The following is a 24,133-nucleotide window of genomic DNA, read 5'->3' on the forward strand; positions in this document are numbered from 1 at the left end:
CCAACTGCTGTTGATATTTTTGTGCATTTCACAACCCATACTATGAGCCAGGGTCTCAAACTGCTACCTTGAGGGATAACTATTCATCCATTTCAGATAAGATAACTTGCACAAGCGGCAGTATTTCAGGCAGTAATTGGAATAGAACCAGGCTTCTAATATAACAGAGCCAAGGCCAGAGTGGATAAAAGTCAAGTTTTTAATTTTAATCTGATTTTTTATTTAAATTGGATGTTTAGATTTCAATTAAATATTTTTCGTTTTACAAATAAACCTATTTAAAATTAAATTCGAAATTGACAACCTATGTTAAGTCTAAACTTACTACAAGCTGTTAAAATAATGTAAATTAAATAAATAAAATATTAAGGAGTACATTGTGCTGCCAAAGTTTTAAAGAGAGTCAAACCATTGAACTGGTAGAAGTCAGTGGCTAAGCACTGGATCACTGAATTCTAATAGGTGGTGAGGCATGATTTCCCTTTTCAAAAGCTGTTAACTTTTCCCCAACATATTGTTTTCCTCTGTGTGTCCGATAATTCTGTTCTTTACTATAGTTTCAGCCAATTTGCCTGGTACTAAAGATAGGCTTACCAGTCTGTAATTGCCAGGAATGTCTGGAACCTTTCTTTAGCGCACTGGATGAGGTACACCACATGTTGTGATAGCCATGTGTCTGACCCCTGGATCTTGAAAGGCGTGTTGTGGGGGTGTTGATCATTGTAGCAGTGGAGATATGTCTACAGATTTTGGATCTGTTGTTCTGGCAGGGTCTGGTGCTGTTTTGAGTTGGTGTGTCCTGGTCTGTGGAGAATTCGCTTCTGAAGATGAAGTAGGAGAGTTTGGAGGGTTGTATGAAGGCCAGAAGAGGGGGTCTGGAAAGACTTTTTTCAGGATGTGGTCCCCATTGAATATGGGTTGTAATTGTTTAATGATACCTTATATGGGCTCCAGTGTGGGGTGCTAGGTGACAAATAGGGGTGTGCAGTCGGGGAGGGGGGTTTATTTCTATATTGAAGCAGGTTCTTTCGGGGGTGTCTGGGTGACACACCTTTCAAGATCCATCAGTCCACACAATATCATAACATATAGAATACCTCATCCAGTGCATTAAATGCCCAAGTAACAACTATATGGGTGAAATGAGACAATCACTATGCTCTCAAATGAACTCTCAGAGAAAAATAATAAAAGAAAAAACACATCATCATCTTTCACAAAGCGATCAGTCTATATTTGACCTCTCAGTCCTCATCCTCAAAGGAAACCTGCACAATGCCTTCAAAAGATGAGCATGGGAGCTTAAATTCATAACTTTGCTAGACACTAAAAATCATGGACTGAATAGAGACACTGGATTATGGCTTATTACAACAATCTGTAACTCACTAACTCACACCCACACCCAGGGTTTTCCCCCCCTCTCTTTTCCCTCCCTGTGACTGGAGAGGTGTTTACTGGACAGGTCACTTAGAATGATCCCATTAAATATGTATTAACTACTTAGGCTAAACAATCTGTATTTAGCTGTGACACTTTGAGTGCATTGCCCAGACCTGAAGGAGAGCTCTGTGTAAGCTCCAAAGCTTGTCGTTCTCACAAACAGAAGTTAGACGCATAGACTTTAAGGTCAGACAGGACCATCATTATCATCTAGTCCAGTGGTTCTCAAACTGTGAGTCAGGATCCCATTTTAATGGGGTTGCCAGGGATGGCTTAAACTTGCAGGAGTTCAGGGCCAAAGCCCAAGCCCTACTGCTCAGGGCCGAAGCCAAAGCCGGTGGGATTCAGGTTACAGGCCCCCAACTGGGTCTGAAGCCTTTAGGCTTCAGTTTTTACCCTTTCCCTACCTGGGGTGGTGGGACTTGGGCGGGCTCAGGCTCCTGGGATTGTATAGTATTTTTTGTTGTCAGAAGGGAGTCGTGGCGCAATGAAGTTTGAGAACCCCTGATCTAGTCTGACCTGCACATTTCAGACCGCAGAACCTCACTCACCCACTCCTGTAAATAAACTCCTAGGCCCTGGCTGAGTTACTGAAGTCCTCAAATAATGGTTTAAAGACTTCAAGTTACACTAATTTAAACCTGCAAGTGACTCATGCCCCATGCTGCAGAGGAAGGCGAAACCCCCCGCCGGTCTCTGCCAATCTGATCTGAGGGAAAATTCCTTCCCAACCCCAGATATGGCAGTCAGTTAAACCCTGAGCATGTGGGCAAGACCCACCAGGCAGATACCTGGAAAAGAATTCTCTATAATAACTAAGAGCCCTCCCCATATAGAGTCCCATCTCCAGCCGTTGGGGATTTTTGCTACTGGCAGTCGCCGATGGGCCACAGACCATCATAGGCAGTCCCATCATACTATCCCTTCCAAAAACTTACCAAGCTCAGTCTGAAGCCATTTAGGTTTTTTGTCCCTACTGCTCCCCTTAGAAGGCTGTTCCAGAACTTCACTCCTCTGATGGTTAGAACCCTTTACCTAATTTTGAGCTTAAACATATTGATGGTATCCCTGGTATTTTTTACTCCGTATTTATAGAGAGCAATCATATCTCCCCTCAGCCTTCTTTTTGTTAGGCTAAACAAGTCAAGATCCTTGCGTCTCTTCTCATAAGGTAGGTTTTCCTTTCCTCGAATAATTCTAGTGGCCCTTCTCTGCACCTGTATCAGTTTGAATTCATCTTTCTTAAACATGGGAGACCAGACTTGCACACAGTATTCTAGATGCAGTCTCAGCAGTGCCTTGTATAATGGTACTAACACTTCCATGTCTCTACTGGAAATACCTCGCCTAATGCATCCTAGGACTGCATTAGCTTTTTTCACGGCCACATCACATTGGTGGCTCATAGTCATCCTATGATCAACCATACATTCAGGTCTTTCTCTTCCCCTGTTGTTTCTGACTGATAAGTCTCCAGTATATAGCAAAAATTTTTGTTGTTAGTCCCTAAATGCATGACTTTGCACTGTTAAATTTCATCCCATTTCTATTCCTCCAGTTTACAAGGTCATCCAGATCTTCTTGTATGATATTCTAGTCCTCCTCTGTATTGGCAATACCATCCAACTTTGTGTCATCTGCAAATTTTATTAGAATACTCTCACTTTTTGTGCCAATGTCAGTAATAAAAATGTTAAATAAGATTGGTCCCAAGACCAATCCCTGAGGAACTCCACTAGTAACCTCCCTCCAGCCTGACAGTGTACCTGTCAGTATGACCAGTTGTATCTCCCCTTTAACCAGTTCCTTATCCACCTTTCAATTCTAATATAAATCCCCATCTTCTCCAATTTAATTAATAATTTCCCATGTGGAACTGTATCAAATGCCATGCAGAAATCCAGGTAGATTAGATCTACTGCATTTTCTTTGTCTAAAAAAGTCAGTTATCTTCTGAAAGAAGGAGATCTGTTTGGTCTGGCACGACCTACCTTTTGTAAAACCATGTTATGTTTTATCCCGATCACCATTCACCTCTATAACTGTAACTACTTTCTCTTTCAAAGTTTCTTCCAAGACCTTGCATACAATTGAGGTCAAACTAACAGGCGTGTAGTTTTCTGGATCACCTTTTTTTCTCTTTCTTAAAAATAGGAAGTGTATTATCAATTCTCCAATCAAAGGGTACGACCTCCGAGTTTACAAATTCATTAAAAATACTTGCTAGTGGGCTTGCAATTTCATGTGCCATTTCCTTTAATAGTCTTGGATGGAGATTATCTAGGCCTCCTGATTTAGTACCATTAAACTGTTTGAATTTGACTTCCACCTTGGATGTGGTAATTTCTACCTCCATACCTCATAGCCATTAGCCACTACCCCTAAACTCTTCATTAACCTAATTAAAAACTGAGGCAAAGTATTTGTTTATATGTTGGGCCATGCCTAAATAATCTTTAATCTCCACCCCATCCTCAGTGCTTAGTGGTCCCACTTCTTTTCTTGTTTTCTTCTTGTTTATATAGCTATAATCATAGTTAACTCATGCAATTAACTCAAATTAATCATGATTAAAAAAATGAATCGTGATTAATTGCAGTTTTAATCACACTGTTAAACAATAGAATACTAATTGAAATTTATTAAATTTTTTGGATGTTTTTCTACATTTTCAAATATTGATTTCAATTACAACACAATAGGAAGTGTACAGTGCTCACTTTTTTTATTACTAATATTTGCACTGTAAAAATGATAAACAAAAGAAATAGTATTTTTCAGTTCACCTCATACATGTATCATAGTGCAATCTCTTTATCATGAAAGCGCAACTTACAAATATAGATTTTTTTTTGTTACATAACTGCACTCAAAAATAAAACAATGTAAAACTTTAGAGACAACAGGTCCACTCAGTTCTACTTCTTGTTCAGCCAATTAAGGGAGACAAGTTTGTTTATATTTATGGGAGATAATGCTGCCCACTTCTTAATTACATTGTCACCTGCAAGTGAGAACAAAACTGCCGGTCTGGGGTCCCAGCCGCTGGCCCCGCACAGCCTGCTGCCGGTCTGGGGTTCTGGCTGCCGGACCCTTGCCAGCTGGGGTCCCGGCTGCAGGCCCCGCTCAGCCCGCTGCCGGCCTAGGTGAACAGAACCCCTGACCAGCAGCGGGCTGAGCGGGCTAGCGGCATAAGATCAACACTTTAATTTAATTTTAAATGAAGCTTCTTAAACATTTTGAAAACCTTGTTTATTTTACAATACAACAATAGTTTAGTTATATAATATATAAACTTAGAGAGAGAGACCTTCCAAAAAAACATTAAAATGTATTACCAGCATGCGAAACCTTAAATTAAAGCGAATAAATGAAGACTCAACACATCACTTCTGAAAGGTTGTCGACCCCTGCAGTATAGGGTCCTCCTTTCCCAAAAGTTTCCCCGGTTCCTAATAAACCTAAATCCCTCTTCACAACACCATTGTCTCGTTCACTCATTGAAATCCTGCAGTTCTGCCTGTTTATCTAGCCCTATGCATAGAACTGGAAGGATTTCAGAGAATGCTACCCTGGATTTCCTAGACTTTAATCTCTTACCTAGCAGCCTAAAATTGGCCTTGAGGACCTCTCTATTACCTCCCCTGTGTCATTTGTACCTACATGACCACTGGCTGCTCCTGAGCATTGCACATAAGTCTATTTAGATGTCTCAAGAGGTCCACAACCTTCATACCTGGCAGGCAATTCACCATGCAGTTCTTTTGGTCATCACAATATTTCTAATAATCAGATCCCCCATTACTATCACTTGTTTCTTCCTAATAACTGGGGTCGTCCCCTCTGCAGGGGTATCCTCAGTGTGAGAGGATATCATGACATCATCTGGAAGGAGATGTTGTAGAACATGTTTAGAAGTGAATTTGGACGTTTCGTTAACATTTGTTTTACTGTTTAATTTTGTGTGTGGTTTTGGTTAATGCGAGCTATCTCTTTAAGAACAAGGTGTAGCAGACTGAGAATGTAGTTGAGCTATGGAGCAAGTGTATGAAATTTTGCCATGTGTTCAAAGTGTGGAAGACCCAGGAAGTTCCAAAAAAGTCAGAACTTGGTTTAATAAACGTATCTTTCCAGAAAGCAAGGCTCATTCTCACCAGCAGTCTCAGGGCATAGCTAATGAGCAATAAAGGTTTTCACCTCTAGGTCATCCGTCTAAATCTTGCCCAGTTCAGCAGAGATTAAAAGTTGTTCCCATCTAATGGATATTTGAGTCCCAGTTCCAGCTCCCACTTGTTAAACTCATCACCATGCTTTGTTCTAGATTGTAAACTCTTCGGGGCAGGAGCTATTTCTTACTCTGTGTTTGTACAATGCCTAGCTCGGTCTCAGTTGGATCCTCTAGCCCAGGGGTGGGCAAACGTTTTGGCCTGAGGGCCACATCGGGGTTCCAAAACTGTATGGAGGGCCAGGTAGGGAAGGCTGTGCCTCCCCAAACAGCCTGGCCTCCGCCCCCATCCCATCCGCTCCCTCCCACTTCCTGCCTCCTGAGTGCCCCCCTCAGAACTCCCGACCCATCCAACCCCCCCTGCTGCTTGTCCCTTGACCGCCCCCTCCCAGGAACCCCCACCCCTAACTGCCCCCCCGCCTGGGACCCCACTCCAACTCCCCCGCACTCTCTCTGTCCCCTGACTGCCCTGACCCCCTATCCACACCCCTGCCCCCCGACAGGCCCCCCGGGACTCCCACACCTATCTAACCCCCCTGTTCCCCATCTCCTGACTGTCCCCCACCCCAAACCTCCACCCCATCCAACTGCCCCCTGCTCCGTGTCCCTTAGACTGCCCCCCGGGACCCCCTGCCCCTTATCCAACCCCTCCACTCTCCGCCCCCTTACCATACTCAGAGTAGCATGTCTGGCAGCCGCATTGCCTGGCCAGAGCCAGCCATTCCGCCGCCCTGCCCAGCAGGCGCTCGCAGCCCCGCCACGAGAGCACTGGCAGCAGGGTGAGCTGAGGCTGCAGCGGGGAGGGGGAAGCAGGGGAGGGGCCGGGGGCTAGCCTCCCTGGCCGGGAGGTTAAGAGCCAGGCAGGGCAGTCCTGCGGGCCATAGTTTGCCCACCTCTGCTCTAGCCAGAGTTCTTGTATTGGGGGCCAGAATCTTCTTTCTTACTATAAACTGGGGAGACTTGACAACATTGTGATTGTCTCTCACACATATTGGTAGGTAGGGGAAGTTTAATCTTTTATTTTAATTAGGATTTTTGGAGGTTGACTCGTGATTTTTTTTTTCAGCGTTTGGGGGTGGTAATACTGATATTAACCCAGGTGCAGCCTGCAATAGCCACATGTAAAATGGCCACTTCTGAGCTTCAGCAGCTTCTTCTTCCCAAATTTAAAGGATCTGCTACCAAAAAGGCATGCCATAAGAGAGTGAATCCACCGTGGGGAAGATCAATGATAACTAAGCAGTCAGAAAGGAGAAGCTCCAGCAGAGGGGGATGATTTCCTCCTTTTTTTTTTTTTCTTTTAAGTTGTAGTGATCCAGGTGGAGGACAGTCAGGTTTTTCAGACCTGACAATCGGGTGTGTTTGAAATAGTTGTCCTTTTATTTTCATGTAGACGTACTTGGATTTCTGTTGTATCTTGCTTAAAATGTACTGCTGTGTCACATGGGAATTGTCCCAAAGCGCTTTTTGAGACTATTTCACACTCTAATAGGTGTAACCATAAGAAAAGTATTCCTGGTATGGGACCTCAGGTTTTTTTTTTAAATATCCCTTTGTTCCACCTATATAATTCATCTTCCATCTTTAAACTATATGTATTTCATTCTTCTAATCATTATTCCTAAATCACTTTCTTGTATTTATTTACATAATCATTTTAATTGCTATTTTCTGAATTCCTTCTGAGTTATCAACAGTTCTTTAGTGTTAGAGAACTGAACACAGTATTCTAGGTGTGATCTCACCAGTGTTTTATAAGAACTTGTCTACATGGTGCTTTAGTCCACACCAGAGGGATGTAGTAAATTTTAGTCCACATTAGTGTCACAAACTAAGTGGTTTGCATGGACTCTGCTGTTGTGCTCTAAAAGTTCCCGAGTGCACGTTAACTATGTTACAGCACAGTAAATTTATTTTGGTAGACAATGATTAGGTTCAGCATGAGCATATTGTTAAAACTTTATTCACATTAAAATGGATACACTTGTGTTGCTCACATTATCAATAAAATGTGGAAGGATTCCTTTAGTATGGTATAAATATACTGTATGTTAACATGCACTAGGGAATTTTAGGGTCCATGTGAACCAGTTAGTTTGCGACACACTAATGCGGGCTAAAATTTACACCCCTCTGGTGCAGACTAAAGCATATGTGGACAAGCCCTTAGAGGCACTACCAAAAATTCCAGTTAACTAAGAGTTTGGGTGCAGGAGGGTACTCAGGGCTGGGGGTTGTGATGCAGCAGGGAGCACAGGATGGAGATTTGGTGCGGGAAGGGACTCGGGGCAGGGGTTGGGGTTCAAGAGGGGTTTCGGGGTGCTGGATCTGGGTGACGCTCACCTTGGGCAGCTGCCAGCAAGCAGCGACATGTCCCTACTGCTGCTAGGCGGAGGTGCAGCCAGGCCAATGGGAGCTGCGGAGCCAGCGCTCGGGGCAGGGGCAGTGTATGGAGTCCCCATGGCTGTTCCTTCACCTAGGAGCAGCGGGGACACGTCGCCACTTGTGGGGAGCCGCACGGATCCAGCAACTCAAAATGCCGGTTTCTAGAGTTTTCCGGTTGGTAAATCGCTGGATAACACAGCTTTTACTGTATTTACAATTCTGATTTTGATCATCTTATGATCACTCTAAGTAGTAGTGACAAGAATCTAGTTTTCATTAGTTAAACAGAGGAAGATTTTACTTCCATAAAGAAGTTTTCACCAGGTTTTCTACATCATTTGTATTTATTTTGGTATACAATGATTAGGTTTGGTATGAGCATATTGTTAAAGCTTTGTTCACATTAAGACGGATACACTTGTGTTGCTCACATTAACAATAAAATGTGGATTCCTTTAGTATGGTATAGATATACTGTCTGTGTATCATTATATCCACCCAGAAAGTGTTTATTTGGTTGTGAAGTTTAAGTAATAATTTAACTGTACTAGCCTTAGCCTCCAGTAAATGCATAGATTGTGTGACATTGCAGAGGAGACAGTTGTTTGCTCCAATTCTGTTATACTTCTGATAGTGATGTGAGCACAGCTGGTGGAGGATGGTATTTCTGTGTCTCACAGCAAATCCTTTGTCTTACAGGGCTATAATCCTCAGAGGACATGCTTCACTTTCATCTTGCAATTTCGCTAAGACAGTCAGTCTCAGCTGCTAATTATTGAGGCTAGAGGTTATGAAATACAAAGCACAGTTCAATGGCTTTCTGAAGCTACGACATTGATGCATTCACAGCTTAGAAAGCTTTGACTGATAAAGTGTACTCCATTTCTATATGTAATGCCATAAACTCTTGCATTAACAGAGGGCACCTCAGAGCAAGCATGATTCAGGCTCACATGAAGCAGAGAGGCAGAATGAAGGTCAAGGAGCAGCAGAAATCAGCATGGCAACTACTGGTAGTGGTCAGGTAAAGTAAATATTTATTTGGTAACATTTTTAAATATAAAAAATGTCACTTTTATGGGTGTGATCTGGAAATTCTGCTCTAGCTATGTAATTGTGCTTCAATGGATTTCTTCAGATGTATTAATTCTGAAAAGGCTGACATTTTTCTTTTATTTCCGTTGGGAGGGAAGAAAGCTGTTACAAAGGATATTTTAATGAGATGGAATATTTAAATATTCCATAACACAAAACTCTATTTTCTTTTGTTTAAAATGGTTAACACGGATACGTTTAACCGGGGATAAGCAAATAGTTTCGTAGAAAAAATATTTTTTCTTATTTGTAGCTATTTGTGTTTGTTATGATTTAATGATGGAATTTACTCAAAAATTTCAGTTCAGAAATGATCACTGAAAACACCACTATTTAAAAAATTAAGTGACAAGTTTCTCATTATAAATAATTACAAATATTATTGTAATTACAAATAATTCCTGTTTCTTAGTTAAATGCATTACATAAACCCCTAGAACCAAAAATCTCATCAGAGGTAATCTCCTGCATGTGTGCTGAAGGGTTATGTACATTCTCATTTCATATTTGTCATTGCTATTCCTTTAATACTGAAATATATTACAGGGTGAAATTTAAGACTACACTAAATTCTTTAAATGTAAATTTATTTAATATTCATCAAGAGATGGGATAGTTTTCTTTGACTAAATAATTTAATATATTGATTTATTTTACTGTGCTGTAATACAACTTGTTTCATTATCTCCAGGTATTGCTCAGACTTTCATTTTAGTAATTCAGATTCTCATAACCTCAATAATATGACAGTGCAATTCATATGTAAGATTTTTCTGTTTCTTACTTTGTGTTTGTGGAATTATTTCAATCCCTTTTAAAGCATCATACACACAATGATTTGTGAGAAGGATTATGTCTGTGGTATGGCTCAAATATTTCATTAGATTAAACATTAAGCACAGTCCATAATTTTTCTATTAAGATATATTTGATCACAGTTTGGAACCAAATTCTCTTTGCTACATCTGAGCAGTTGCCTGAGGCCCCTACTCTAATCCTGATGACAGCATTATTTTAAAGGAGAAAAAATAGTTCAGTGATGCTTTTGGGCTGAAAGCATAATGTGTTTAAATAATTCATGCATTGTGGCCACATGTTCTTTCTCGTGTGAATGGGAAGTTATTTTGCACAAGAGAGATTTTTTGGAGGGGGAGGAAAGGAGTGCCTGTCTTGTACCCAGGAAGAATCATATCAGTTAAGGAGTAGCTCTCTTACTTTGATGTTTGGGGCATAGAATTTGAGCAGTTTTGAGTTAATATCAAGCTACAGGAGGAAAATACTATGGCTGTGGGATCTGAATTTCTGCTGCTATGAGACATAAGGGGATTATTTACTTTTAGTGCAAGGGTAGGAAAAGGAGGCTTAATGGATTGGGCACTAGTGTTTTATTTCTGGGAACCCAGATCAATCCACCTTGTATCCTTGAGCAATGAGGATTAAATAGAGTGCAAAAAAAAATCAACCTAATTGTTTGGGGCTAGCTAGTTTTGCAGTAAGATGAGCAATGCGAATTGAAGATTTGCCCATTGGGGACAGTATTTTTCAGGACTCAGTCATGTTCTCTTCTGTACCACCTCACATCCTCTGCTCTGCCATACTGTGCTGACAGCAAAATGAACTTTACTAAAATCTTGATTTTTGCAACCTGTCTTTAGGATTTTGATGAATTTCACTGCTTTATTAGTAAACTGCATCAAAATACAGGAAAACAATATAAAGGAAGAAAAAATAAAGCACAGATGAAACAACAAGGGCATGAAAGAATATAAGATTAAAAGGAAGGAGAATAAAAGGGGAAATTGTAGGGAAAGATGCTACACAAGAATGGGATTGAAGCAAGGTGGGTGGAGGGAGGGAGCGCACATGAGAATTGGGGAGAGAAGAGAGTCTACACAAGAAGCATGTAAGTTATTAACTTTGGTCTCTTGCCAGTTTGTCAAATCAGTTGCTACCTATTTTCGGTAGTAGTGCTTTCAGTTCAGTCTTTAATGTACCAGTAATAAAGATAATTGGGTTTGATTTGGGCCTCTTAGCAACCTCAAAGTAGAAGGGGCCAAAAGACTCAGTTAGCATGTTAACTACCTCTAAGCTCTGAAGAAAATAGCCTGTCCAGGTCAGGGTTGATATAATTGTTGGGACAGAATGGAAAAATATGTGCTATTTCTGTCTTCACCATAATGGGCTTTAATATCTAGCGTTTCCAACTTGCCATTTTTACCTTCTTGGGTAGAACGCACATATTACAATTTATCAATAGTGTAACATTTTTGGCACATTTTGAATAAAAAAAATACACTGAGTGTGTAACCCTGAGATCACAACTTGAAATCAAGTTGAGTTGAAAGAGATGCTGTCAACATAAAAATAGTATTAGCCATATATTAATAATTATACCTTAGATTATTAAAACTGAAAGAATTGTAGATGTCTACTATACTTTTCACTGTTTACAAATTTTCTTTAATTTTTTAATTTCTCTCATCTTGGACAAGGGAAATAAGGGCTTGTCTCTATGGAAAAGTTATACTTGTATAATGAAAGGTGTGACTTTAAACTGCTATAGTTATACCAGTGTAATTCCCCATGTGGACACTTATTCTAGAATCAGAATGACTTTTTGTGACTAAGGGTATGTCTACACTACGGGATTATTCAGATTTTACAGAAATCGATTTTTGGAAACAGATTGTATAAAGTCGAGTGCACGCGGCCACACTAAGCACATTAATTCGGTGGTGTGCGTCCATGTACCGAGGCTAGTGTCGACTTCTGGAGCGTTGCACTGTGGGTAGCTATCCCATAGCTATCTCATAGTTCCCGCCGTCTCCCCTGCCCATTGGAATTCTGGGTTGGGAGCCCAATGCCTGATGAGGCCAAAAATTTGTCGCAGGTGGTTATGGGTAAATGTCGTCAGTCAATCCTCCCTCCGTGAAAGCAACGGCAGACAATCATTTCACACCCTTTTCCCTCGATTGCCCGAGCAGATGCCATAGCATGGCAACCATGGAGCCTGTTCAGCCTTTTTTCACTGTCACCATATGTCTACCGGATGCTGCTGACAGACGCGGTACTGCAGTGCTACACAGCAGCATCCCCTTGCCTTTTGCAAGTTAGCAAAGACGGTTACCAGCCCTACTGTACCACATGCTGCTTTGCAAGTTGGCAATGACAGTTACCAGTCATACTGTACCGTCTGCTGCTGTCATGGGTGCTCCTGGCCGGCCTCGGTGAGGTCAGTCGGGAGCGCCTGGACAAAAATGGGAATGCCTCCCCAGGTCATTCTCTTCAAGTTTTGTCTAATGGAGAGTCAGTCCTGCCTAGAATATCAGGCAACCCTACTAAAGAACCAGAGAGGCAAACGGCCGCGCTGGGTCAGAGCCCCAGACATCCCGCAGAAATGATGAGCTGCATGCCATTTTAGGGGGTGCCCCTGCAACAACCCCACCCATTGCTTCCCTTCTCCCCCACCCCTCCTGGGCTACCGTGGCAGTTATCCCCACCTATTTGTGTGATGAAGTAATAAAGAATGCATGAATAAGAAACAACACTGACTTTACTGCACGCAGAGATCAAAGGGGAGAGGGGAGAGCGGTTGGCTTACAGTGAAGTAGAGTGAACCACCATTCTGCACTTGCTGAAAATGGGAATCTGTGACAAGCGCTAGGATAGAAGCACAGGCAGGACTGAATCTCCATTTGTGTGTGGGCCTTTGGTTGACACTGGTAAAATACAAAATGTCCCAGGATATGTATGTTGGAGGACAGTTCTAAACGGCAGCTTAATTTTTTTATTTGCAGCAAAATGTAGAGATCTAAGTATCTGATTGTGAGCCCTGGTAGCAAGGAGTAGGCTAGAGTAGGCGCGACCGTGCGGTGCTGCTGACTGGGAGAGCAGCCTGAGGCAGAAGCCTCCAGCTGCCATGATATTCCAGGCAGGACTGAATCTCCATTAGACAAAACTTAAAGAAGAGAATGACCTGGAGTCATTCCCTTTTTTGCCCAGGTACCCCCGGCCGACCTCACCGAGGCCAGCCAGCAGCACCCACGGGATGATGACGGGTATCAGTCATACTGTACCATCTGCTATCCGCAAGGCAAGGCAAGGGGATGCTGCTGTGTAGCGCTGCAGCACCATGTCTGCCAGCAGCATCCAGTAGACATAGGGTGACAGTGAAAAAAGGCGAAAAACGATTTTTTTCCCTTTGCTTTCACAGATGGGGGGGGGCGGTGATGACATATACCCTGAACCACCTGCGACAATGTTTTTGACCCTTCAGGCTTTGGGAGCTCAGCCCAAAATTCAAATGGTTTTCAGAGAGTGCGGGAACTGTGGGATAGCTACAGTTGTCAGTCGCCCCTCCCTCCGTGAGCGTCCATTTGATTCTTTGGCTTTCTGGTACGCTTGTCTCAGCTCCTTAAGTTTCATGCAGCACTGTGTTGAGCCCCTGTTGTGGCCTCTGACCATCATGGCCTTGGAGATTTTTTCAAATGTTCTGGCATTTCGTCTTTTGGAACGGAGTTCTGATAGAACAGATTCATCTCCCCATACAGAGATCAGATTCAGTATCTCTCTACAGTCCATGCTGGAGCTCTTTTTTGATTCTGGGACTGCATGGTCACCTGTGCTGATCAGCGCTCCACGCTGGGCAAACAGGAAATGAAATTCAAAAGTTTGCGGGGCTTTTCCTGTCTACCTGGCCTGTGCATCCCAGTTCCGATTGCTGTCCAGAGTGGTCACAATGGTGCACTGTGGGATAGCTTCCGGAGGCCAATACCGTCGAATTGTGGCCACACTAACCCTACTTTGAAATGGCAATACTGATTTCAGCGCTACTCCCCTCATCAGTGAGGAGTACAGATATCGATATTATGAGCCCTTTATATCGAAGTAAAGGGCTTCATTGTGTGGACGGTTACAGGGTTAATTCGGTTTAACGCTGCTAAATTTGAGATAAACTCGTAGTGTAGACCAGGCCTTAGTTTATGTTGCTTTAGAAGCTATTTAAGCTAAGCTGAAAAGAGCCACTCTTATTTCAGTATAACTGAAAAGATTTCCTGTGTAGACAAACCCCAACTGAAACTTTTATTTATAGTTAGTTCCCCACTCAAATTCAGAGTTCTGTAATGTTTAAGTGGCAAATACTGCAGGGGAGTGGTGGTCCTTTTGTTTATAAAACTGCTTCAGATGGACTTTTAAAAATTATGGAAGTATTTCCAAGTTTTGTAAAACCTTGTTTTTGTAAAATCTAAATTTGGGGCAAATTTTACAATGAGATTATGTGACCAAAAGTAGGGTCTGATAGAATTTACAAACTGAGCAGTAGTTATTCTGCTATTCAATATGTAACTTCACTTTATTCTGTTGTACTGTAGAACTGTTTTTATTCACAAACAAATTGTATACCGTAGGCAGGGATGGTCTTGCTAAAACACAGGCTGAGGAGTCAAGAGTCTATTTTTGGCTCCATTACATACTATCTGATCAGTGTTTGTTTTCCCTGTTTTTAAAATGAGAATACTTCCCTGCCTCACAAGTATATTGTAGGACTTAATTCATTAATGTTTGTAAAGCACTTTGAGATTCTTGAATGGAAGGTGTTAAGAAGGTCTAAGTATTATTATTATGTTCATTTTCTAATTGTTTTTCAAAATTGTGTTGTGATCATTTTCTGTTTGTCCATAAATGGAAGAAATACTAAGTTGTTTTTCTTACACTGTATTGGCTATTTATAAAGCACTTCAAGGAAATCGTGGTTTCATTTAAAACAGCTATTAATTAGGTCTGAGAAAATGTTTTGTTTGGGAAAAAATGATCTTGAGTGAATAAAATAGTTTGAAAATAATTTATTTTAAAAATTATGCTAATAATTTTATACATATATTTTTATTTTTTGCACAATCAGTTGCAGGATTGGGGTCACTTAGCCAGTGGTCAGATAATCAGAGAAACTGAGCACCATAGCCCCCTGTAATGCCAACGGAGTGGTGGGTGCGCAGCATCTATGACAATCTTTGGTGCATAAATAAGAATTTAGGTAATTAACTTTAGTCACCTATATTTGAAAATTTTGGCCTAAGATCATACTAAAGAACTTCTTACTCATTCTCTGTTTCTAATTTGAATCATCTTTTAAAACTAGTATATTTAAAAAACAAAACAAAAAAAACCTACATTTAAAATATTTTAAATTACTCTGGTGCAGGCTTTTAAATGTGTCTTAATCTGGTAAAATAACATGTTTCTTGTAGGATTTGCATCTGTGATTCCATCACAATTTGGGTTTGTTTGTTTATTTGTTTGTTTTTTCAACATTAAGACCCTTCAAGTACCTACAAATTTTAATTAATATAACAGCCAATTGATTCTAGTTTAATTTTTAGATGACTAAAGGGTAGAATTAGTTAGATGGGCAGTATACTGGTGTGGTTTTGGTATAGGGCTATGTCTATACTACAGACCTTACAGCTGCATAGATATACTACTGCAACTGTGCCACTGTAAGGTCTCTCATGTGGCCTCTCTGTGCTGATGGGAGAGAGCTCTCCCACCAGCATAATTAAACCACCCCAATGAGCAGCAGGAGCTATGCTGGTGGGAGAGCATCTCCCGTTGACATAGCTCCGTCTACACCGGCACATTTGTTGGTGAAACTTATGTTGGTCAGGAGTGTGGTTTTTTTCACATCCCTGGGCGACAAAAGTTTTACCGATAAAAGTGCTAGTGCAGACAAAGCCTAAGTCTCTATCGCAGTACCCACTGTACGAGTATGCAACGTATCTTTGATAGGTCTCTCTTCTGTTAAACAGATTCTCTTTAATCACTCTCACTTGTTTGCTGAGAAGGAGGGGAACCACTTGAGAACAGAAAAAGCTAAAGAGGCTCGCTAAGAGTATAAAAAACTTGAATTTGATTTGGTGTAGTTCTATTAAACGTTTAGCCTGGTGGTAGGGTTTGAGATTAAGATTTTAACTCCCTATTCTAGTTTTAAATAGGGAATAGCCATAATTTTTAAAAGCTGCTAAAAATAGCCATATCTTAAAACAATAAAATTTTGATTATTATCCTTTGGTCTTATCAATAACGTCTGACGCTGACTGATTATGTTAATATTTTCACTGGTAATACAGAAGCAAATTGCAATAACTATCCAAGATCCCTACCTCCTGACGTCCAGGCTAGCAGGGATCTGAGATTTCTGCAGAGGCAGAATATTCAGCCCCAGATGGGCAAGAGTGTCTAACGTCTCTCTGCTGTGACTCTTGTGGTCAGTATAAGAGTTCCTTTGATGAACTGCAAGAAAAGCATTTATGCCTTAGGGAGAAGGAGCTCTAAAACTAGTGGGGGAGGTTTCTAGAGGCCTAGAAAAGCATGAGAGAATTTAATCTTTTAACTTTTGGAAGAACTAGAAGTTTTTGTTTTGTGCTGCTGGCCTGAATGTGGAGACTGCATGATTTTGGATACATCGTCCCCTTACTATGTCCCATTAGTAATGTGTTACCAGAGCTACAGGTCAAAGGATGGGAAGCTCCTTGGAAGTCTCCTGCCTTCATTCTATTGTAGGTAGCTACTATGAGAGAAGCTCACCTAGTAGAGGTCTGCAGGCCCATGCACCAACTCAGCTAAAATTCTCTGCTGCTGTGACACTCAGCTGAGTCGTGAGGTAACATGCAGTCCAACTCAATAGAGCTACTCTTAGATGCCCTAAAGAGCATGTAACCTTCCATTAAGTGAATGAGAAGGGCACTATCAGGGATCAGAAGCAAACAACTAGAATGAACTTTAAAAATATATATATACACAGAAGCCATAAAATAAAAAAATAGGACAAGAAGAAGAAAAGAGAAGAATATAGAACAGGGAAGAGACAAAGGGGACAAAGAAAGTGATGGTGACAACTTGATGGTGTCAAGCTATAGCCAAAGGGGGCACCCATCCACAGTGTTTTTCTAGAGGGTCTCCAATAAATAAAAAGGTTAAAAAACACTGTTTAACCTCTTTTCGCTCGACAAACCAGAACTGTGTCCACCACAGATTTGCCTAGCAGCTTTCCTTTTTGACCCCACAGAATCTCTTTCCTTGTCAATTTTTGAATGACTAGTTGTATTCTGAAGTGGTTGAGGTTGTGAGAAGCAGGGTCCGGATCTGTAATATCACTGATACAGAATTCCTACTTGTTCTGTATAAACTGGCCTAAAAGCAGAGTCTGGTTTGTAGTCCCTTGTTCTTGCTTTTATCTGCTGGTTGTTGTTGTTTATTTCAGTTCTCCTTTCTCTTGATAAAAGTAGTTATTTTAAAACTCATTCAATAATTAGAATTAATTTTGTAGAACTGCTTTGAGAGAGAATTAAGGGACAAATGAGTAATAAGCCCTCTTTGTGAATTTTATTTAAGTAACTTCCAAACTGTATTGGAACTGTATTGTTAACTAAAACACAGGGTGACAAATTATGATTGCAAACATGACTAAATGGTCAAATGCTGAAACTAAAATAGTCAACAGTTGGCCCTTCAGTAAAAGACTTTTGGATGCTACCTCATTGTTCTTTAAACTTGTAGGGTTCAACTGCTCGAATGGACCATGAAACAGCCAGTGTTATGAGTACCTATTCAGTTCCTCGAAGACTGACAAGTCATCTGGGTACCAAGGTAACCGAAGATTACAAACCACAGGTCGCTAACGCTACATTTTTACTAATACAATAACTTCATTGTTTCTACCAGTACTATTATATTCACTGAATGATCTTTCCACACATACTAATTTCATGGAATTAATTTTTTTTAAATAGTTTTTCTCAGGCTTTTAAAAATATGCATTAAAAATCCTTCAATTTTAGATGAAAATATGAATTCCCATTGGTAGAATTATTTGTAATGAATAAAATTTGATTGCAGGAAATTGTTGGAGCACCTTAAAATCTTGTATTATTATTAGATGATCCAGATGATTGGTGAAAATGAACCCATCCAAAAGACCAATTTTTTGGTATTTGAAATGCTCATACGAGACTGAATTCTTGAAATAGATGTCGTTTTTGAGAAACTTTCTAAAATGTGACCTGAGCCATTGATGCTGCTAAATCAACATTGTGTCACTAACATAGTTACAGTATGTGAAAGAAACAGTCTCGTTTGACTGAAGAGGTGTTAAATTAAAGGAAACTGGGAATTTAGCATTTCAGTAAAATTTCCTAACTTCACTTCCATTTTTTAAATGAAGATAGGTTCAAGTGGACCTCATTTTGTGCCAAAAGTAGATTTCCAGCATGCATTTGTTCTTAGCAGCAGGTAAATGAGACACATCAATGCAAAGACTTTAAGGAGTTCCTTTTTTTGTGAACTGTGTGTTGGGCAGAAAAAACACTTTCTGTATTAAATATTCATTATTTAAAAGTGCAAAAATGTATAACATTACTATTAATCACACAATTTGTGTACCAAAGAGGTAGCAAAGATATTTTGATTACATTAAACATTTCATTAAGTCTTTACAGAGTATTGTATTAGAAATGTTAAGTGCAATCTATACAGAATATTTTTTTTTAAAATGGTGGGGTAGGAGAAGTGGAGAAGGCTTCCTCCAATTTTCTTTCTAGTGTAGATAGAAATTGGTTCCATATCAGCAGGACCATAGGCACCAACTTCCCCTCTGCCCGATGGGTGCTCAACCACCACCTCGCCCCGCCCAATTCCACCCCCTTCCCCCAAGTCCCTGCCCCTGCCTCACCTCTTTACTGCCTCCTCCCTGGAGCAGGCCGTGTCCCCACTCCTCCCCCTCCCTTCCAGAAAGTCCTGAGTGCCGTCAAACAGCTGTTAGGCAGTGGGCAGAAAGCGCTGGAAGCGGGGAAGAGGGGGCACGCGGTGCACTTGGGAAGACAAGGTGCGGTGGGGGTGGGGGGAGTTTGGCTGCCAGTGGGGGCGGAGCACCCGCTAATTTTTCCCTGTGGCTGCTCCAGCCCTGCAGCACCCACGGAGTTGGCGCCTGTGAGCAGGACTAAAAATATTAGTTTAGTAATGTTTGAAGAAGACTCAATGTCTGAGCCTTCTTCATGAGACACAACGTCACCAGTAGGATTTTTGGACATCAAAACTATTTCTCTCCAATGTCTCAGTACTCAGTACTTGAATTTTATGTTGTTGATTCTTTAAAATAAATAAATAAAATCATCTAGAGATGGGAGATTTTCCCAGAATGAATCCATAGTATGTCAGGGACATGGTTTCAGAGGAGTTCTGTAGAGAACCCTTACAACACTCATATGCCAGTGAATACATTATTATTTATTTTATGCAATTATTGTAGACTATGCTGTCCACTAAGTAAACTGTGCTAAGAGCAGGCCATGAGAGCTTAGTCTAGAGCAGTGGTTCTCAACCTGCAGCCCAATCAGCACAGAGCTGCAGCCCACGTGACGTTCTCGGGGCCATACAGGTAGTATTGGATGCGGCCCACATAACACATTGTGGGTCGCATATGTGGCCCACAATGGTAAATAGGTTGAGACCCACTGGTCTAGAGTCACTAGACAAGTGGTGGGCAACCTGCGGCCCATGGGCCGCACATGGCCCATCAGGGTAATCTGCTGGCAGCCTGCAAGACAGTTTGTTTACATTAACAGTCCGCAGGCATGGCCGTCTGCAGTTCCCAGTGGCCGCAGTTTGCCATTCCCAGCCAATGGGTGCTGCGGGAAACAGCGCGGGCCACAGGGACGTGCTGGCCACCGCTTCCCACAGCTCCCATTGGCCGGGAATGGTGAACCGTGGCCACTGGGAGTTGCAGGTGGCCATGCCTGCAGACGATCAGTGTAAACAAACTATCTTGCGGTCCGCCAGAGGATTACCCTGATGGGCCATGTGCGGCTCGCGGGCTGCAGGTTGCCCACCACTGCACTAGGCTGTACAAACGTACATAATCCTTTTCTTGTAGACCATGGTCACCTAGTCTCTGAGGTAGACAGTAAGGGCTTGCCTAAAAGGGAAGTTAGTGCACAGCAAGTTAGGGTGTGAATTTATAGCACATTAACTACTACACACTAATTCCCTGTGTGGACACTTACTGCACAGTAAAGTGACGAGTAAGTTAATGTAGACTAGCTAGTATGCTGTAAATTCACACCCTAACTTGCTGTGTACTAACATCTCTGTGTAGACAAGCTTTAAAGCTGCTGCCTCAGGTGTCTGCCCAGAGGCATACATTAAGCAGATTGCTTTCATTCTCTTTTGAGTACAAGCATGCCAACTCCATAACATATTTGACTGTTTCCAGTCCAGAAAGTGAGGGTCTCTAAACCTCATTTCTCAGGCACCTGCCACTGTACTGTCACAAAGCTGGCTCACTGCTCTGTCAGGTTTTGATTCTATCATTTTTACATTTAATATTAAGTAGTTTGTGGATCCATATGATCATAGAACTTTACAATGTTTAATACTTCTACTTTTTCAGCGATTTCATTGATTATCATACTGTTAGTAAAATACGTGATTTTCTGAATACTCAATCTAGTATAAATTACCAAGACGCACTCAAACTTTTAAATCTTGTACAACACAGTGGTTTGATCTTATCTTCAGTGATGTTAGATTTTCTCATGTATGTCATAGGATATTTTGTTGAACTTGTGACCATTTGCAGCAATTTAGCTAGGATTAGAGAATCTGATCTAATTTAGTATTTGGCAAATCTGATTTCCTGTCTAGCTGGTACATATGGGATGTATCACTCTGCAGAGACTCATCAACTGCTTCTTCCCTGTCCCAACTGGGTAGCCCACTTACGAGTAGCTTCTCAAACCATGGGTTTTTAATGTTTTTATGTGACTGCCTCAAGAATCCCTCCTAAATTAATACTTAGAAGTGAAATCCACTAGGGTGCTCTGAATTTGGTATCCCAGTAATATGTATATTTGGTACTTTAATAAGGACAGCTGAAAACAAAGCTGAAAACAATTATGAACCAGATCATCTGGGAGAAAGAATTTAATCAGAAAAATGTGAATGATAATTGGGACTCATTTAAGAACACCTTACTAGATGCCCCAAAAGCCACACCTGAAGAAGAAGGCTGTGCTGGTTAAAAAACCAAACCTGGTTTAGAGGGAAAATGAAAGCAGCTGTAAAAAAACATTTTTTTAAATTATATAACAAATAGAAGAAAGTAATGAATATAAAGTTGACAGTAATGAATATAAATCAGAAGGTAGGAACTGTAGAAAATTAATAAGCAAAGCCAAGGGACACAAAGAGAAATCTATGGCCAGCAGAGTTAAGGACACTAAGAAGGAGTTGACAGTAATGAATATAAATCAGAAGGTAGGAACTGTAGAAAATTAATAAGCAAACCCAAGGGACACAAGGAGAAATCTATGGCCAGCCGAGTTAAGGACACTAAGAAGGAGTTTTTTAAATGTATTAGGAATAAAAAGAATCTTGACAATTATATCAGTCCATTACTAGATGGAAATGGTAGAATTATCAATAATAATGCAAAAAAGGCAGAAGTGTTCAATAAATATTTCTGTTCTATATTTGGGGAAGAAACAGTTGATCTAGTCTCTCCATATTATAATTATTACACTCTTTCCATTCCACTAGTATCTCTGGAGGAGGATAACAGAAACTACTGAAGTGAGACATTTTTAAATCAGCAGGTTCTTCTTCGAGATGTGTTGTTCACGTCTATTCCACATGAGGTGTGCACGCGTTGCGTGCACGAGCATTGGAAACTTTTCTCTTAGCGGTACCCATTGGGCCGGAGGGGCCCCTGCCTGAGCGGTGCCACTGCGCCGTGCATATATACCCCCGCTGGCCCAGCCCCCTCCAGTTCCTTCTTACCGTCCATGGTGGTGTTGAAACAACCTCTTGCTCTCGTACAAGAAGCAATCCCTTAGCTTTAGAGTACTTAGCTGCCATCAGTTCGTTAGCATTCTATTGTTGTGGACACTTAATAGATTAGGTGCTTGGAGGCTTCCAGCACCCGCCACGGGGCATGCCGCAGGCCCACGGGTTTAAGGCTTGCGCCATGTGCCGCAAGCCTATGCCGGTTAGTGACCCCCATGACTCCTGTCTACGTTGCCTGGGGGAAGCGCACCAAACAGAGAGGTGTAAGATTTGCAAGGTGTTTAAGCCTAGAACAAAGAAAGAGAGAGACTTTTGCTTGAAGCAGTTGTTGATGGAGGCAGCGCTGCAGCCATCGGGCCCGGAGCACCCGACACCGGGTCCAGCCTCCTCGGTGCGGAGTGCCCCGGAGTCATCAAGAGACCCAGTGCCGGTCAAGCACCGCAAGCCGTCGGTCCCAGAGAAAAGTAGGCCCTGGCACCGCTCATCCTCCCCGGTGCGGCCCAAGACCAAATCAAAAGAAGGGCACAGATGTTCCCTGCAAAGGAGACTGGCGCCATCTAAGGGCCTGGGCACCAGAAAGAGCGGAATGGACATTGTACTCGTGGCACTGGCACCACAAGTCCATCTGAGTCCGGTCATAAGTGAACTAAGTGAGGACGATGGGCTTGAGGAAGTAATAGATCAGCCCTCCTCACCTGACATCTTTGAGGCAGCAAAGGACCTCATCAGGTTGTCGGCGGTGAGCCCCCTCCTGATCAGGGAGAAGCCTCCAGCACCCAGGCCCGTGATGCCGTTGAGGGGAAAGATGGCAATGGTGCACCGTTCGAGGTCACCAAGCTGGCATCGCTCCCGGCATTGGTCCCGGTCAAGTGTCGAGTCTGCGGACTCTCAGTTACCCCTGACGCAGAGGGAAGCCTTGGTGCCAGAGGCGAGTCAGCACACGGGGTTAGTGCAAGGAACCCGATGCTTTCCAGCACCCTCCAGAGACCGGCACCAGGAGAAGGTGAGCCAAGCATCGCCGAAGGCTTCCGGAAGTCACCGGTCCCGGTCCAGGTCTCGGGAGCACCGATACTGGTCCCACGAGCAGCAGTACCGGTCCCGTTCCCGATTGGCAAGAAGCCACTAGTTGACCTCCCGCCAGCACAGATCGATGGCACCACCGTGGCGTTCACGCTCGACGTCACCAGAATCCGGCGCCGACTCAGGCCAGTACAGTTACCCACACCGGCACCGGACAGCAGAGAACACCTGGCTGGATGGCAACCCCAGTGGGGACCGCCGGGACACTGGCCCTTCTGGACCTCCTGGGCCTACAACCAGCAGCAAGTGGCTCCCTCTAGGGCCAGCTACTCGGTGCACCAGTCCTGGTCTCCGCACCGATGCTCCTCCGTGCAGGAAGCTACGGCGTCCAGACCGCCTGCACCATCGCTGAGCACGGGACCGGAGAAACCGGCACCGAGTCTGGTGCTGCCCCAGAATCAGCTGTCTGGGCTCGAGCTGGAAGCCCTTCCTTCAGGGGAGGGGGGACCAAGGGGACCAGCAGGAGGAAGCGGAGCAGCTGCTGACCTCCTTGTCATCCTCAGATGAAGCGGTGGCAGGCACAGCGGTATCAGGACCTCCACCAATAGACCACAGAGCCCACCAAGAGCTATTGCGTAAGGTTGCTCATAACTTGGGGTTACAGGCCGAGGAGACGGTGGAGCAGGAGGACCCCATGGTGGACATCCTGAGCCCAGAGGGTCCATCCAGAATAGCGCTTCCGCTTATTAAGACCATACAGTCGAACTATAAGACTACATAGCAGACCCCGGCCTCCAGCACCCCAACAGCCAAAGATGTGGAACACAAGTACTTCGCCCCGTCAAAGGGGTACGACTTCTTGTTTTGCCACCCAAGCCCATGTTCCCTGGTAGTCTCGGCAATAAACGAGAAAGAGCGCCATGGGCAGCAGGCCCTGGCCCCTAAGGCCAAGGAAGCAAAGTGCCTGGACCTGTTTGGCAGGAAGGTGTATTCCTCAGGGGGCCTCCAGTTGAGGATTGCTAACCAACAGGCCATCCTCAACAGACATAACTTCAACTCCTGGGCGGCAGTGGAGAAGTTTAAGGACAGCCTCCCGCAGAGTTCCCAACAGGAGTTTACGGCACTGGT

General features: G+C 42.7%; 1 protein-coding gene across 1 annotated transcript in view; it reads left to right on the top strand.

Moving 5' to 3' along the window:
* APC (APC regulator of WNT signaling pathway) overlaps positions 1-24,133 on the top strand; it is a 192,579-nt gene that overhangs the window by 131,779 nt on the left and 36,667 nt on the right. Inside the window, exons 8-9 of the mRNA XM_045020885.1 lie at positions 8,973-9,077; positions 17,705-17,794. Coding sequence (XP_044876820.1) covers positions 8,973-9,077; positions 17,705-17,794 — 195 coding nt within the window. The remainder of the gene's footprint in view (positions 1-8,972; positions 9,078-17,704; positions 17,795-24,133) is intronic.

This window comes from Mauremys mutica, chromosome 6 (assembly GCF_020497125.1).
Source record: "Mauremys mutica isolate MM-2020 ecotype Southern chromosome 6, ASM2049712v1, whole genome shotgun sequence".
Classification (NCBI taxonomy): Eukaryota; Metazoa; Chordata; order Testudines; family Geoemydidae; genus Mauremys; species Mauremys mutica.